The sequence below is a fragment of the Aspergillus flavus genome, chromosome 8 (assembly GCF_009017415.1).
Source record: "Aspergillus flavus chromosome 8, complete sequence".
NCBI classification, from domain to species: Eukaryota; Fungi; Ascomycota; class Eurotiomycetes; order Eurotiales; family Aspergillaceae; genus Aspergillus; species Aspergillus flavus.
This window is the reverse complement of record NC_092403.1, coordinates 234,448-249,878: the sequence shown is the minus strand read 5'-3', so window position 1 is coordinate 249,878 and position 15,431 is coordinate 234,448. Positions and strand designations below refer to the sequence as shown.

At 49.1% G+C, this 15,431-nt stretch overlaps 5 protein-coding genes across 5 annotated transcripts; 2 read left to right on the top strand and 3 right to left on the bottom strand.

Annotated features, from left to right (window-relative positions):
- Positions 1-26: 26 nt before the first annotated feature.
- Positions 27-1,479, top strand: F9C07_12243 (putative C6 transcription factor; the record flags this gene model as incomplete). Its single annotated transcript, XM_041295648.2, has 2 exons — positions 27-98; positions 403-1,479. The coding sequence occupies 2 exons, from the start codon at positions 30-32 to the stop codon at positions 1,477-1,479; spliced, it is 1,146 nt and encodes a 381-aa protein (XP_041151677.2).
- Positions 1,480-3,408: 1,929 nt separating this feature from the next.
- F9C07_12242 (glycosyl hydrolase family 76-domain-containing protein) lies at positions 3,409-4,927 on the top strand (the record flags this gene model as incomplete). The annotated part of the gene is made up of 3 exons (XM_041295649.1): positions 3,409-3,499; positions 3,555-4,246; positions 4,325-4,927. 3 exons carry the CDS (start codon positions 3,409-3,411, stop codon positions 4,925-4,927), a joined length of 1,386 nt encoding a protein of 461 aa, XP_041151678.1.
- Positions 4,928-5,217: 290 nt separating this feature from the next.
- F9C07_2076995 (uncharacterized protein) lies at positions 5,218-7,665 on the bottom strand (the record flags this gene model as incomplete). The annotated part of the gene is made up of 5 exons (XM_041295635.2): positions 5,218-6,230; positions 6,299-6,412; positions 6,906-7,299; positions 7,354-7,577; positions 7,638-7,665. 5 exons carry the CDS (start codon positions 7,663-7,665, stop codon positions 5,218-5,220), a joined length of 1,773 nt encoding a protein of 590 aa, XP_041151679.2.
- Positions 7,666-9,697: 2,032 nt separating this feature from the next.
- On the bottom strand, positions 9,698-12,739 carry F9C07_1915351 (uncharacterized protein). Its single transcript, XM_071508476.1, has one exon. The coding sequence runs from the start codon at positions 12,321-12,323 to the stop codon at positions 9,753-9,755; it is 2,571 nt and encodes an 856-aa protein (XP_071367186.1). The 5' UTR covers positions 12,324-12,739; the 3' UTR covers positions 9,698-9,752.
- Positions 12,740-12,857: 118 nt separating this feature from the next.
- Positions 12,858-14,807, bottom strand: F9C07_2110302 (uncharacterized protein; the record flags this gene model as incomplete). Its single annotated transcript, XM_041295636.2, has 5 exons — positions 12,858-13,145; positions 13,221-13,665; positions 13,728-13,878; positions 13,940-14,670; positions 14,725-14,807. 5 exons carry the CDS (start codon positions 14,805-14,807, stop codon positions 12,858-12,860), a joined length of 1,698 nt encoding a protein of 565 aa, XP_041151680.2.
- Positions 14,808-15,431: the final 624 nt, after the last annotated feature.

The window sequence follows — 15,431 nt, the reverse complement described above, 5'->3', positions numbered from 1 at the left end:
GGGTTGTGCTTCTCACATGGGCCATCAAGATGCCGCCTCGGAGATCCCATAAGAAGTCACGCACTGGCTGTATCCAGTGTAAAAAGAGACGAGTAAAGGTGAGTCAGGTTCAGTAATTTAGTCCAGTCCAACAGTTCCATTTCATCATCTGTTTCTTTGTATTTGTTTATTTGCATCTTCGCGCTTTTATCTTTCCTTACCCAGGCTTCTCTAAACCTCAGTAATAAGGGTCCTTGTTATGGAGCAATTTGGGATGTGTATCGTATTAAACAGGGACTACAACCGTCATTCTGCGTTGTATTGGAATAGGACTACTGCTATATGCAGCTGAATTCACCAATCCCTCTACATATGATCGATACAAATATCGATGTGCATGAGCCCTATCTAACCACCTCGTAGTGTGACGAGCGCGGCCCACCTTGCAGTAACTGCACCACCCGGGGGATAGAATGCGCCTATTCCAGCACACCCGCTGGGGCCCTCATGCCAAACACAGTGTCAGCGAGCCCTAGCTCTCCGCAGGTGTCCATAAGCCCAAACGCCATCCCCAGTCAATCACCGCCAGCCACCACACACTACGATCTCCGCTCATTAGAGCTCATGCACAAATTCTCAACAGAGACCTATTACAGTCTCTCTAGCGACGCCTTAGACCACCGAGTATGGCAAACCTCCATGCCTCGCAAAGCACTTGAATTCGACTTCCTTCTAGACGGCATCCTATCAATTGCCTCACTGCACACCGCGGCAACAAAACCCCCCCTAGAAGCACGTTCATACATTGACACGGCACTAGAATACCAGAACCGAGCATTGACGCCCTTCCGACATGCTCTTAACAACATCTCGCCGGCAAACTGTGATGCCATCTATGCCTACTCCCTCATCACCATCGCCAGTCGTATAGCAATGCCCCATTTAGCAATAGGGGATAACGAAGGTCCGAACATGATTGAAAACATCCTCCACGTCTTCGAGTTACTGCAAGGGACCACCGAGATCTCGAAAATGACTCGCGCATGGTCGTCGCAGAGTTCTTTCCCGACAGTCGGGGATTACTGGGCCCCAGCTGCCAAGTGTCTGGATAGTGAAACGGAAGAAGCCTTCAGCCGTTTAACGGCGCTAAATAATCAGAAGAATAGCACTCTACCAGAAGAACATCTTATTACTGATGAGGCGATAGATCTGCTGCGGCGGTGCTTTTGTCGGTACAGCACTATGAAAGATCCGGGCTCGGTTGTTACTTGGCTAGCTGTGGTTAATAGAAGATTCGTTGATATGCTTAGGGGTCTGGAGCCTCTTTCGTTGCTTATCCTCGGACATTGGGGGGTTTTACTCGGTCAGCTTGATGGCAAGATTTGGTGGGCTTCAAACTCGGGGAGGGCTTTGGTCACGGACATATTGAGTGTTTGTAGGAAGGGTGTTGTTGAGTATGGGGATGCTTGGTTGTGGCCGAAGCGGGAGTTGCGTTTATGATCATTCTGGTAATAGGGTTGAAGATCTTTTTAAAAGGGTTATGACTATTCTATTGGCTTGTTTATTGCCGTTTGCTAGCACTTTTTAGATGTTCGTGGATTCATATATCGCGCCGTCTCCCGATTTGGGATGGTACTCAGGAGACGGTGGTCCTGCGGAAGTATATAATTAACAACGTACATTGCTATTCACATAGTATATAGTATAAGAGTTGTTTAATATTTTTACAGGATTACTGAAATCATTCCATCTCATGAAATTGCGTGTTGTCTGCAGTTATAACAAGGAAAGGACTTTATGAGCTGGTGGTCAGAATATTCTTGCCACGGGTTGAGCTTGACATTACTCCTTACAGCAAAAGAATTAGTTGGGGGCTTAGTATAAGACAGAAAGAAAGGAAAAGGAGAAAGCTTGCAGGCAACGACCTCCAACCAAAGATATAAACACCATCGGAAAACCCGATATCGTCGGTAAGCAGCCGATAACATCGGTACGCCCCCGACGAACTCCACAATACACATAAAAGCCCACCATTCTTGTGTTCATAACGATTTGTCACTTATGACTCCACTGAACTGCTACTGTTAGCACTGTTTCAGCTTGATACAAGAGATGAGGCTATGTAGCGCTCATATCACTTCGACGTGAAACCCGGCAGTGCGGAAGGTTACAACTCAGTTACCGCTTTGGGACGAGATCTACTCCAATAGAGTAAGGGTCAATCAGCCAATGGTGTTTGGATTCCCTCAGGAGACGGAAATATGAGAAATCCAAGAGACCCAGATCACTTGGTGTGGTGGTTCTGATCAGCAATGTGAATGACATATATGGTAATGCTAATATCCGGCAACCACGGAATGACTGTCGCCTATCAAGGGGATCAACATGACTAAATAGTTCATTCTTCCCAAGCCGTCATCCATGGGGGCTGTGATATGTGATGAAACTGCACTTAGAAGCCTCTACCCTGGGTAGTTCGTAGGGGTCGCGACAGGGATAGCCAGGCACAACACCGACTAGACCCGCCAAGCAGGATGTACAAAGAGTGTATCCATTTATTAGCGCGGTAGGAGCAGAAGTCCAAGCACGAGAAGCTTTTTAGAGAAGCTGTCAATGTACTTATCTGGACTAGCTATATCCGGGGAAACAGTCGAAGGGTTCATCATCGTTCGAAAGACATGGCACTCGGTGATCGGAGGGCGGGAGGAAATTACCAACCGTTGGATAAGTGATCAACACTAAAAATACCTCGTCCGAGGCACTGACGTGGGGGCCAAACCGAGCCCTAACTGGGTAGCCGCTTTTATTCTTAACAGGTGGAAGTAATGTACACTCAAGATGCCGATTGGATCTCCTCTATTCTTGTAGCTAGGGAGGGATAGTGTTGTCATAATTCCTGTATTACAATGTCATTAGCTTCAAATAAATGTGGAGCGTTATGATCCAGAGCGACCCAGTAAAGCACACTGTCAGCCCCTCCATGTCCGCGACTACCAAGAAGCCAAGAGCCTCGGTCCTTGGGGTCTCCTTTCTGAATGGCCACAGGATGATGGCTGCCTACAATGTAGCGTGAGACCCCTGTCTTTCATTTCCACTGGCCCGATCGACAGGGTACAGACATTGCCCCAATTCTCAGTCTCACGAGAATGGAACGGACCGACAGCAATTCATGTGTATCAATCAATTACAAGGCTATATCATCCGTGGTTACATGGTCTATGCCCTAATGTATCTACGCTACCAAATCAGGAAACGTTGAACACTAGGGTCTAATCCTACAGGGTCTCATTAAGCAAGTGCACTGCCTTCCCAGAGACATACATTAGGTTCTGCAGGAACAGCTGGTCAACTTTTAATCAAAGTCCAGTATGTAAAAAGAGTGCTTCTCTCGTTTATTGTTTCAATGCCTCCGCCTATGTTACCTTCAAAATGTGGTCATACTTCTGGCATATTGCATTTACAGCGTTGCTGACGCTAGGACGGCTTACCGCAGGCATTCAGCTTGATATCAATGATCCGAGTATTTCCGCTCTCGTTTGGTAGAAGATTGATCCTGCAACTCTAACAATAAATAGATTCGATCAAAGATGCCGCCGCAACCGCCGCCTACGGGATGATGACCTATTATCACGGCAACGAATCCGGTCAAATTCCAGGGAAGCTTCCGGGCACATGGTGGACGGGTGGTGAGGTATTCATGGCACTGGTGCAGTACTGGTACTGGACAGGAGATACCTCATACAACGATGTTACCAAACAAGCCTTGATCTGGCAAAAAGGCCACAATGACTATCTACCGGACAATTATACCCAAGATTTGGGCAACGACGATCAGGTATTCTGGGGTCTCGCCGCGATGACTGCCGCCGAATTGAATTTCCCCGAAGATGAAGAGGTGTCGTGGCTCGCACTGGCGCAAGGAGTGTTTAACACTCAGGCGGAGAAATGGGACCCGGATACTTGCCATGGTGGCCTGCGGTGGCAGAGAAATTCGTGGAATGGAGGGTACGATCTTAAGAATTCCGTCTCCAACGGAGGGTTCTTCCAGCTCGCTGCTCGTCTTGCACGATATACCAAGAATGAAACTTATACTGAGTGGGCAGAGAAGGCGTTCACCTGGGCCACATCTGTTCCTTTGATCATCGAGAAAGGGTGGACTATCAATGATCTGGTTACGGTGGAATCGAATTGCCAGGCACCTAACCAGATGCAATGGTCTTACAATTATGGCATCTACTTTAATGGTGCTGCGTACATGTATAACTTGGTACGGATGGCCAGCGATACTCAACCCCTAGGTACCACACCGATATAGCCTTGAAATGTGTGCTGACATATTGCACAGACCAATGGCGATACGAAATGGAAAAATGTCGTGGAAGGCTTATTGAATACTACATGGCGCAATTTCTTCCCACAGGAGTATGGGGGTAACATCATGGTTGAACCATGCGAGCCTCAAAAGCAAGGAGTTGTACCATGCGATGGCAATCAGTCCACATTCAAGAGTTTGGTCACCGCTTGGCTCGCCTTCACGACCACTATCATGCCCGAGACACTGGACCAGATCTTGCCCAAATTACAGGGGTCTGCAGAGGGAGCAGCAAAACAGTGTTCCGGACCCTCCCCAGACAAGATATGTGGACAGCGATGGTTTCTTGATAAATACGATGGGGTCACCGGCCTCCGTGAGCATATGTGTGCGTTGAGCGTTTTCACTGCGAATATGGTTCCATTCAAGACCGGAAACCGTGATCAAGGTCCATTGACGGCGGACACTGGAGGAACTAGCAAAGGTGATCCGAGTGCAGGAACGGGGAGTCGCAAACCGGAGAAGGACAAGCCACGAGAGATAACGACAGGAGACCGTGTCGGCGCCAGCATTGCGACGGTGGTTGTTGTGGGTATATGGCTTGGAATAGCGGCCTTTATGGTGACTGGGGGTTGAATTGGACACACCAACGGCGCACTACGCCGTGATCCCTGATCATTAACTCCAAACGCAGAGCAACGGAAGAAAACCGAGATTGAGATGACGGTTCTGCTCATGGTCACTCCAGACCGTATGAGTAAGAGACTGAATGATAACCATCCTGGCCGCGACTATTATGTCTTTCTCAGAGCGATGGGAGTCGCAAGTGACAAGAGGTACGACCTCCATGCGACACTATAATCTCATATCATGATAACATTTCCTGTGAGAGATTTGTATTATACAAGCATAGTCAAATGATCATGTCAATTCTCTTTATTTGTGCCTACCTCCTCAGTTGCCCATTGTATAGCTTCGGTCCAGCCATCGATCCCTGCGAGCTCCTTTGCCAAATCATTCACAATTCCTCTCCCTGATAAAGTTGCCCACCATACCTCCTTCAAGCGACTAAGCAAGACACCCCAGTACATGTATACCAATAAGGCCATGGGCACTTCTTGCTGTACGAGATCCGCGAAATCCTCCCCAACAACCACGATCCACGGAATCGCCATCGTTTCGTCTTTCGCAAAGCAGTTTCTTAAGAGTGTAATAGAATGGAACAGAATGTTCCTTATAGCCGGATCCCCGTGGAAACAGAGTTTTCGCAGTCTATGAAAGACCTCGTTATCTTGCTGGGACGACTCCCAGTCATCGTCAGAATGGGTTATAATTGCAAATCGAAAAGGACCGTTCGCCATCCACGGCCGGGCCTTATCAATCACGGAATGTATGCCCTTGACGAAATGAAATGGAGAAGTTAAGCTTTCTCTCGTGTTTCCACGACTGCTTCCAATCAAGGGAGCAGCAAAAGCGCAAGCCATCATGATCACCGAGCATGCGAAAAGCGCATCGCAATTCAAAGGGGAGATATTCTCCAGTGCGCTACTGAAAGCAGGAACGGCGCTATTTTGATAATGAAGTGCGTCATCGATGTACTCTGAGACAAGAGCCAGGTTTAGTGAACCGTGATGATTATTCACATCGTTATCATTGCTACTGGCGGTGCCACTGGCTATGTGTAACGAAGTAAGTGCCAGCAGTGAGTCCATGAGAAATGGATGGTGAAAAGCCTGTTCCACCATGAAGGATTGGAAGACGCCACTAAGGTTCGAGGAAAAGCTGCGGCAGGTTTTCAAGGACCAAACATGCATCAACTGAAGCTCTCTCATGCGGCCCTTCGGCACGGGAGTCAGTGCATTATACGATGCCTCGGATGCGAACGGCAGGTTGGTCCCAGACTCATATGATGTTGCTGACTGGTTAATTTGGTATGTTGCTGAGATAGGAGGATTTTGACATTGTTCGCTCCATTCTGAATGCCGAAACAGTCCCCCAATAGCATACCGACAATCGGCCTTTCGAGCGGCGCAGTGACTGCAGGGAGGGCCGGCTTCATCGCATTTGATTCTGCGTCTTTTACATCGCTCGCAGCCGTGACGGGACTTCGTGTGAGCACGCCTGCGTGGCATAGCAATTAGGCACGTGAAGAAAATATTGCTCCTGGAGAGATCGCAGGGAAGGAGTTGATGTGGAGAACTCGATTCATTTAGCGGATACAAAATTGCCTTCAGTCCTTGGCATGTTTTTGTCATAAGTTTAGTATGAAGGTAGTCGCGGTTTCCACCGTATACAAACTACTGATGACATCCGGACTCCCTATATGTAGAGTATAGATACAGGGATATGGAGACAGGTATAAGCCATACCGGGTAGTAAAGGGAAGGAGAGGCAACCTAAAGGAACCACGCTTGCTTCGATGATTTGACGAATACAAGTAAGGGACCCAATCAGCGCTATAAATTCGAGTGACCATCTAATGTTACTTATGCGGCTAGTTGACCATCTGTGCTAGATATTACGTCTTACCAACTCAAAGACCTTGTGCTGCATGTTTTGAATTAAGCGTGGATCTGGTAGAAGAGTTTCGCAATAGATTCTAGTGGCTAATTACAGATATAAGGTGCCTTCCCAAACCATCTTTCTCGATCAATTTCATCTAGGACCCAAGTTGCAACACTCGCCCGACTGATCCAAGTGCCATCATCACCGCTTCCTAGCGATGTCGCCTTAACCGGTGCCTCTTCTCCCTCTGTCAGTCCACCAACCCGAAACAGGGTCCACTGCACACGCTTGTCGACAGGCAATGACGCTATATATTCCCCTATACCAACCATCTCCCGATATTGCCCAGCGCTGAATAGCCTCATGAACCATGCTCCTATTTGCCATTTCAAGGTTATGGTGTCCGCGGCATCATGGTAGGACGGAGTGCATAAAATGAGGATGCGCTTGAAGTTCTGGTCTATTAGCCTTGGAACCAGGGCTTTGTACCCTAATGTCAGAGGCTATATGAATGATTAACACACTTCGTTAATTGTAGGCTTAAGAGAATATCGCACCGTTCCCTTTGTCCCAATCCGGGGTCCAGCGAATGAGACAAAGATGCTGGCACCACAACTCGCCGCACGGTCCAGAACTGTTTCATTATCCAGAGTGCCTTCGATGATCTCCACTGCTGGGTTTTGCATGAGGCTAGGCGGGAGGTTCTTGGGGTTGCGAATTAGTAGACTTAGGCGATGCCCTTTGTTCAGCGCAAGGGCGCAGAATTTGCTTCCAATGGCTCCTATGTATTGCGTGTCAGATATTGACTATTTTAAAGCATAATCTTAGTCAATATAGGTACCTGTGGCTCCTAACACGAGGAAATGCATGCTTTCAGTCTGTTGAACAAGATGTACTCATAGAGCAGATGGGCAGCTGAATCGCGTCTGAAAAGATTTAGCCGATGAAGAGCGAGTGCGCAATGTTTTAGCTTGTTCTAAGAGAGTTAACAAGACCATGAAAAATGCAATGTCGTCTCCTTTTATAGGTATTTCGTGTTAGCTCTTTGGATGATGATGATGCCGAATAGGGAAATAAATACGCTGTGGGGAATCCCAAATAGGAAGGCCTTACGCAGTTCCAGTTTCGACCATAAATTGCACGATGTATTTCCCATTCGATAAATATCTATTTCCGAATTTCATTTTTATTATATTCCGCTTAATAGGCATCGCACACGACGTGGACCGTTAATCGATTTTGCTGATCTTACAAAGGTTCCCAACGCCAGAGGGCTAAAAATGCCACAGGGTCCTACATTCCCGTCTAGCTCCCGCTCGCGAATACATTCGACGTAAGGTCTCAAGGGAGAAAGAGGCGCACTCGATTCTTCTGCACATCTTCTCGCACGGTGGCTGCAACACGGCGATTCAACTAGCTCTGTCTCTCCGCCAGGATGCCGCTCATCCACCCTTGGAGCTAGGATCCCATCTTCGTGGGGTTATCTTCGATTGCTGCCCCGGAGATACCTCCTTCTTGCGTGCATACCAGGCAGCCGCTATTTCATTGCCGTCTCAATCTATGCCTGCACAAGCCTTGGGAAAGTTACTACTCTATCCTGCCATTGGTTTTATCACTGGTCTCCAGCGGACAGGACTAATGAGTTCAGTTTCCCAATTGCGGTCAGAATTGAATGATCCGGCCGTGTTTGGAGCTACAGCTAAGCGGTTATATCTATATTCTACAGCTGACCAGATGGTCAGGTGGGAGGACGTGGAATCGCATTTGGCTGAGGCTAAGCCTCAGTTGGGGTGCTGTCCTGAAGGGGTGGCGTTTCCAGATAGTCCACACTGTGCTATTGTGAGGGATCATGCTGATCGGTACTGGTATACGATTGACCGATTCTGGGCTGGGAGAGAGGTTTCCACGTCTGCTGCGATGATGTCCGGACAACTGGGTGGCGGTTTAAATGACAGGTTGCGGAGCCGAATATAAACAAGGTGATATATTGAAATTGTATGTACTGTAAAGCGATAACCAACCGCAAGTTTCCTTACTGTGGACATATTCAGTTTCAGTTAGGTATCCAACTTGCCAATCATGGCGGACTTTCTTTGGGAGAGTCCGATGCCGGGTATCGGGAAATACTTCCGATAGAGAGTTGTCAGTAGATGTATGAACTATCCGGTGACGTGTATATCCAGGAAAATACACGATTGCTACATTATTTAAAGGAATAATTGTAATTTCTGTTGTCACTCTCGATATCATTGAAGACTGATGCGTAGGTTCGGGACACTGAGACCCTACCGGATTACGTTTAAGGGTGTGGCTACTGGAGCTGGGCTTTTGTTTTTGGCGGCTGTCCTTGCACAGGTTTTGAGCTTGTTAATAGGTTGTGAAAATAAACGGCGGGATGCTGTGCATGGGGAGGTGGATGGGACGAAGGTAATGGATGATGTTATAGATTCTGGAGACGGTCATCCTAATTTTAGATTTATTTTGTGATCATTTGGTTTGCTGATTGGGGAGACTAATTGGTTTAAGCATTCCTGTTGATAAAGGTAGCTTCATTATTCCCTAGGAACGGCATCTATCAAGCAGAGTCTACCAGAAGCCCAATGTTTGCAGCCCCCATGGATCAAACCTTGCGTCACATAGAAGTAGAAGTGGTGAGAAGGTCCAGGTGCACATGGCTTTCTCCAATGCTCCACATCCCTGTGAAGTACCGGCAATATGGATCAGAGGAAGAATCACCTTGTGTCTTACGTGGGTCGATCAAAGAACACATGGTCTGTGACAGGGTAATCTCAAGCAAATGGCTATCAAATTGTGTCTCGGGGCAACAGCAGATTATACCGGGGTAGAGGATGTATCACTAAGGAATACTACTCATACAACGAATGAATCTTGACATAAAATTTGAAGCGAAGTCATACAAGGTCGTGTTATACTAAGAGCCTAAGATATGTACTATTCACTGGTACCCTGGGTGATTGATCGAATGAATTGGGTCATCTATGCGCCGGCGCTTCGACGACTGGTCCACAGCGGTGCGGAGCAGGTACTCGTTCGGATAATACTGCGGACGGGTAGGTTGGCTGCTGCCATAATTTGTTGCAAAGTTACCTGAGTGGTACGGGCTGGAACTAGTCATACTCAGAGCTCCACTGCCCCACCCAGTGAATGGAGCCATGCTGCTGGCCATATGATTAGATGACCGGTGGGGAGATTCAGGTGGTTGAAGAGGCTGTGATGGTTCAGAAGGCTGTGGTAGCTGCAGTGATTGCTGCTGTTGGTGTTGAGGTTGCGATTGTTGCTGTTGTTGCTGCTGCTGGTAATGCGGCTGCTGTGACTGCTGGGTTTGCTGGGGCTGGGGTTGTTGAGGCTTCCGAGCGCGAGGCTGCTGAGGCTTTCGGGGCTGAGAGGGCTTCCGAGGCTTTTGAGGTTTCTGGGGATTCTGAGGCCCCTGAGCCCCTCGAGATTGAGGAGATTGCCGGACGTGGGTTGTCGGGTAAGTTTGGAAGGATGACAATAATGTTTCAAGTGATGCAGGTGCATGGCTAGGGGGGCTATTGCCGAGCAAGGACAAGGAGTTGGCCGCATCCTCGGAATTCTCGGGCTCATGAGACTGCTGGGGCTCTGGGGGATGCAGCAACTGAGGTATGGAGGTAGTCGAAGGCTGGTATGATGACAGGTTTGAATGGGGGGCTTCGGAGAGATGGGCTGGGGAGGCGTTATCGAGTGTAGGGTTGGAATCTGCAGTAGCTTCATCCCGCTGAGCTTCCTGAGTGTGCGGAGACTGCAAAGCCTGCAGGGGTAGTGACGGGTCTTGCGCAGAAGATGACTGGAATGATTCCATGGATGATTGCAGCGGCGCCGCTGTATTGCCCAAGGCGTTTCCAATTACAGACGTCGATCCAGCAGTACCCTGGGGTTGCTGCGGCTCACGAGATTCTTGCTGGTCGGGAGGTTGCGACGGTTGCGATATGTGATTCCTAGAGAACTGCTGGAACGTCGTGATGGATGGGCGAGAAGGCGTAGATGTATAGGTTGAAGAGGCATTACTGAGGATAGGTGTGGAACTTGCGGTGTTCAAGGTGTCCTGCGATGGCTGCGGTTGAGCTAACGGATTTGTGGGAAGTGGTAAAGACGCGCTGGATGCCTGGCGCGCCATAGTTGCACGTTCCTCAGAGCGCATGCTGGCTTTGGGTGGTGGATTTGAGGTATTGGGAGGTACCTGCGGTACCTGCGCTTCCTGGCGTTGTGGTATGTTATCAGTCGGTGGCTGGGATGTAGATTGAGATGGTTGAGATGATGCAGCTGTAGAGTTTCCAACACCAGTGCCGACTATAGGCGTCGAAGCTGTAGTTGCCGGAGGTTGCCGACTATCCGAAGCAGCAGCCGCCGCAGAGCCCTGGGTATGTCCTGATTGCTTTTGGTGCTCTCTTGTGGCCACCTGGGGTGCCGTTTCATTAGGCCGCTCTGGTTCTTCCAGGGCCTTTCTCACACGACTAAGCATATCAACGCTCTTCGCCTGTTCCACTAGTAGATGGGTAAGGAATCTCTGGATCCGAACAGCAGTGGCAGCTGGTCCGCTTCGAATCTGTCGAAAGTATGTAGCGCACTCAGCCTCAGTTTTTGGGATATCGAACTTCGAAAAGTCATCGTCCACGATCGAGCTAGCATCTTCTGCAAAGCGCCACGGATGGGGACCAGAAGAAACACCGGGACGGGGAGCACGCGGCGGAGCTTTTCTAGCCTCTATCAACTGCGACCAGGTCTTGCGAAAATCTGGGTTGCGGACCAAGAAGCGCTGGGGCCATTGGCTACCAATCGGCTGAAATTCGAGGCCCAAATGACCACATTTATCCCTGTATAAATCATTCGCAACCTCCCAGATCAACACATTGGTCGGTCGACGGTCATCTTCTTCCACCCGTCGTAGTGCCTCTTTACTGATCGAGTCCTCGTCTGTTGCATCGAGCTTCTGGAGGGAATGCGCAGCTTCCCGCCTTGATGGCCGCGGCGCCTTCACCCGATGCTTGAGAATCGTCTGTGAGATTCCCCACGCGGCAGCGGCGGCCTTGAGGGATCGATATTGGCCGGCGTCGTATGCCGCACGTGCTTGGGTAACTCGGATACCGTTCGGTAGAAAAGGGTCGGGTGGAAGGACGTCCTTTGACGGGGTTTGTTCCTCATTCAACCGTTCATCCTCCTGTTCATCTTGTAGCTCACTGTCTAGATCATTCCATTCCCCGGCTTCCTCAAGGTCCAATACCTGGCTGGCGATATCAATGGCGCTCCATGGTGATTTATTTGCAATCTCCACACTAACACGGTTATCCGTTCTCTTCTCGCCATTTTTTTTCTTCTTATTAAGGTCCGCCTTAACAGGGATAACGACCGATAATCCCTTATGCTGCGTTGCAGGTCTTGACCGGGTCACCCTCGAGCGGGTCGCGGTAGCTTTGGGACGCGATTGACCAGCACGGGCAGATCTCCGTCGCAGGAATTGCGCACTCTTGGGTGCTTTTGCCTCAAACATTAGTTTCCCAAATCATGATGGCTAGGAAGTAGCGAATTACTCACGCATTTTACCGATCCGTCTTCAGGGAACGGTAGTGATGCGGTTGACGCGACCTGAGCTCTTTAGGGAGATTTCCTGATGTGGATAGCTGATAAGCCTCCGGGCTCTGGTTTTTCCGGTTTACGGGGAACTAGTCCTGGGTGGGGCCTGTTTGCTTGGTGGAGTGCAATCATTCGGTGCCTGATTCATCTGGCAGGATTTTGCTACCACCTCACTCTTTACTTCTTCACGGTCTTGCTCAACGCACACAGAAAAAGAGAAAGACAAAGACAAAGGCCTATTCCAATAGGTGAAATTATCATTGTTTTGGGGTTTGACCTGATGCCAGCAAAGTATCAACTAGCCAAGGATGCAGTATTATCATCCTTCGCCTCAATATATATACGCTGGGCTCCAGTCGCTATATACTTGTTCATGACTAAGTGCATAGTAACAACACTGATATACATCATTAGAATTTTGTATCACTTGAGAATAGTATACATGAACCAGTCAATCATCATCCACAACAATCACCATCCAAACACCAACTTCACCATTACTTGCTAGCAACGGCGTACAATGAACCCATCGATCTCTCCCCTGGGGATTAAATCTCGTTACCCATTTAACGCGCGCAGTAACACTACGCCCGGCCATAAATGCATCTAGCAATTGTTCCCGTACTAATGGGCTGCCGCCAATACGTGACAAGAAAGAGGACTGGAGAATGCCGGGGATCTGGAGAGCTGGCGAAGTAAACAAGATCCGGAGGGACGGGTACGGCCGAACAAGGAGGTACTAGAATAATTAGCACGAGGACGGCCTGAGAGGTAAAAAGGCCTGGGAATCGGAGGCCTGACAGGAAAGACTTACATTTTCGTAAACGCCTGTTAACGACCCCCGGAACAACGCCGTTTTAATATCTCTCTCGCGTATAGCCTCCATCTCCACTGTATCCGCCGTTGACCAGGTGCGACTATGGCCTTTCCCATAGCGATCGAACACTGCAGGGATAGGCTTGAAAAGATTGCCTCCTACCTGGTGTACCACACTCAGCTCTCGTGGACTGAATAATTCACTGAGTTCACGAAACTTGTCTGGACGAACGTCCTCCTTCATCTCTCCGTCTTCGGCATCGGCCCCTGCCTCCCCGTTTTTCTGCTTGTCTAACAAAGCGCACAGCGAGTCCATCTGCGCACCTTCCATGGCTAGGCCGGACACATCGATCTGGGCGCCAATAAAGTACCGGACTGTACCTTGACTGTCACAGAGGGGAGCGCATTGAAGGAGATTCATGAAGGGGGAGCCGTCACGGCGACTGTCGTATAGTTAGTAACCTTGAGTCCCGTGCAATGTCATACATGAATGCCGTGAGCTCACTAGTTGAGGAAGAGTTCTGAGTGATGCCTTCCTGCTATTATGGCCTCTCTGATTCTCCTCACACTGTTCGGGTTTGTCTTGGGACCCTGGAGAAACCGACAATTGCGACCGAGAACATAATCCATGCCGTACTGCGTAGTGCGATGGAACTCTGTTTGCCGCTCCATTAACATCCACCCTACATCAGCGAACCACCTCGATCAGGAACATACCTTCCGAAGCAAAAATAATAGGATTATCCCGTCTTGACGGATCGGTCAGGCAGAAGACCTCAGCCAGCGCATCGGAAGTCCCCTGAAATTTGCGCGGGAGGGTTCCTCGGACGCGCTCCTCAACCACCCTACTCGTAATCCCAATGCAGCGCGAGGTGATGAAAGCAGGAAGCTCTTCATCTGTGAGTGCTTGGAGCGCTTCGTGGACACGACGCTGCAAGGCGGGATTGCAGCTTTCTCCAACCTGTTCCGTGACCGTGATCGCTGATGGAGGTAAGTCGACGGCACATCTGACCAGAGCGTTGACGTACTCGAGTGCCTTTAGCGCCTTACGTGTATTCAAGTAGTATGTCAGTAACTCAAGCGACCGCGGGCGCTCTTCAAGCAGGAACTCGCGAAAGCGCGCCAGATATCGGGGGTTGTTCAGGATGGATAACATGTGCTCCGGAGAGAACATGATATCTGCGAGACCCTCCAAACTGTGCAGAGGTGTCTTGCAGGAGTCGTCAAAAGGGACGATCAGGTCATATGAGCAGCCAGCTTCTTGGACGGGATGGAATTGGTCCGACCCATCCCAAGGATTTGGTTCTTGCAGGAGTGGCAGTTCATGGACCATATAATTTCTGCGCAGTGTTTTGATGGAAGCTCGTGGGCTATTAGCTGCTACGTTATCGAGGTTGCGCGCGCCACTTGGGGGACGTGGAAAGGATGTAATGAGCTCTTCGGGAGGACTGTTATGGTGCCGGTCAGTTTTGGTCTAGGAATTGCGTGGAAAAAGCGCTTACTTTGACGGGGGATACTCATCCAATGCGACGGTAGAGCTGTATGATCGCAGAGAGTCTGCGTCGAAGCAGGTGTATCTTTCCATGACGCCGGTTTGTTCAGCGCTTGGAACGAACCGTGGAGTCCATTCTGTTTTATACCCCGAGGACTCCTATACGCCCTCATGATATGTCCAAAGATCGCTTCTGGACTGTCGCGTTCTGACCCATTTCCAGGTAGCTGAAGGCAACCTTTGCTTTTAAAGTATGAACCGATCGACCACAACGAATGAATGTATAGTACGATCGATCGATGCGCTGCAGCTGTCAACCACGAGATCGGGATGCGCAGTTCGCGGATGATGTAATGGTGCAGGAGACGTATCATTTTACCACAACCCCTTCTATACTTAGGTGGGATTCTCTAGGAACTATGAATTGTGGCTTTTGGAATGTGTCTGGACCATGTTTTCGAATAGATGGAAAAGGAATCCGGGATGGATTGCTTTCTGTCCGGTACTTTGTAAACTTCAGTCAACGTGATCAGACGTGAATCTTTTTCAAATATTGGAAAAGGAGACCTTTCCTCATCACCCATCTCATAGAATGTGTTATAACCAATCACAGGCTCTTTGATGCCTTCATTCCCTTCAAATGCCAATATGATATTGATGCCTGAGGTACCAGTTATGTAACGAAAAAAATAAAAATAAAACATAAACCCTAACTAG

Bases quoted from the DNA above. Each gene is read 5' to 3' on its own strand.
- F9C07_1915351 (XM_071508476.1), bottom strand. From the start codon at position 12,323: ATGTTTGAGGCAAAAGCACCCAAGAGTGCGCAATTCCTGCGACGGAGA.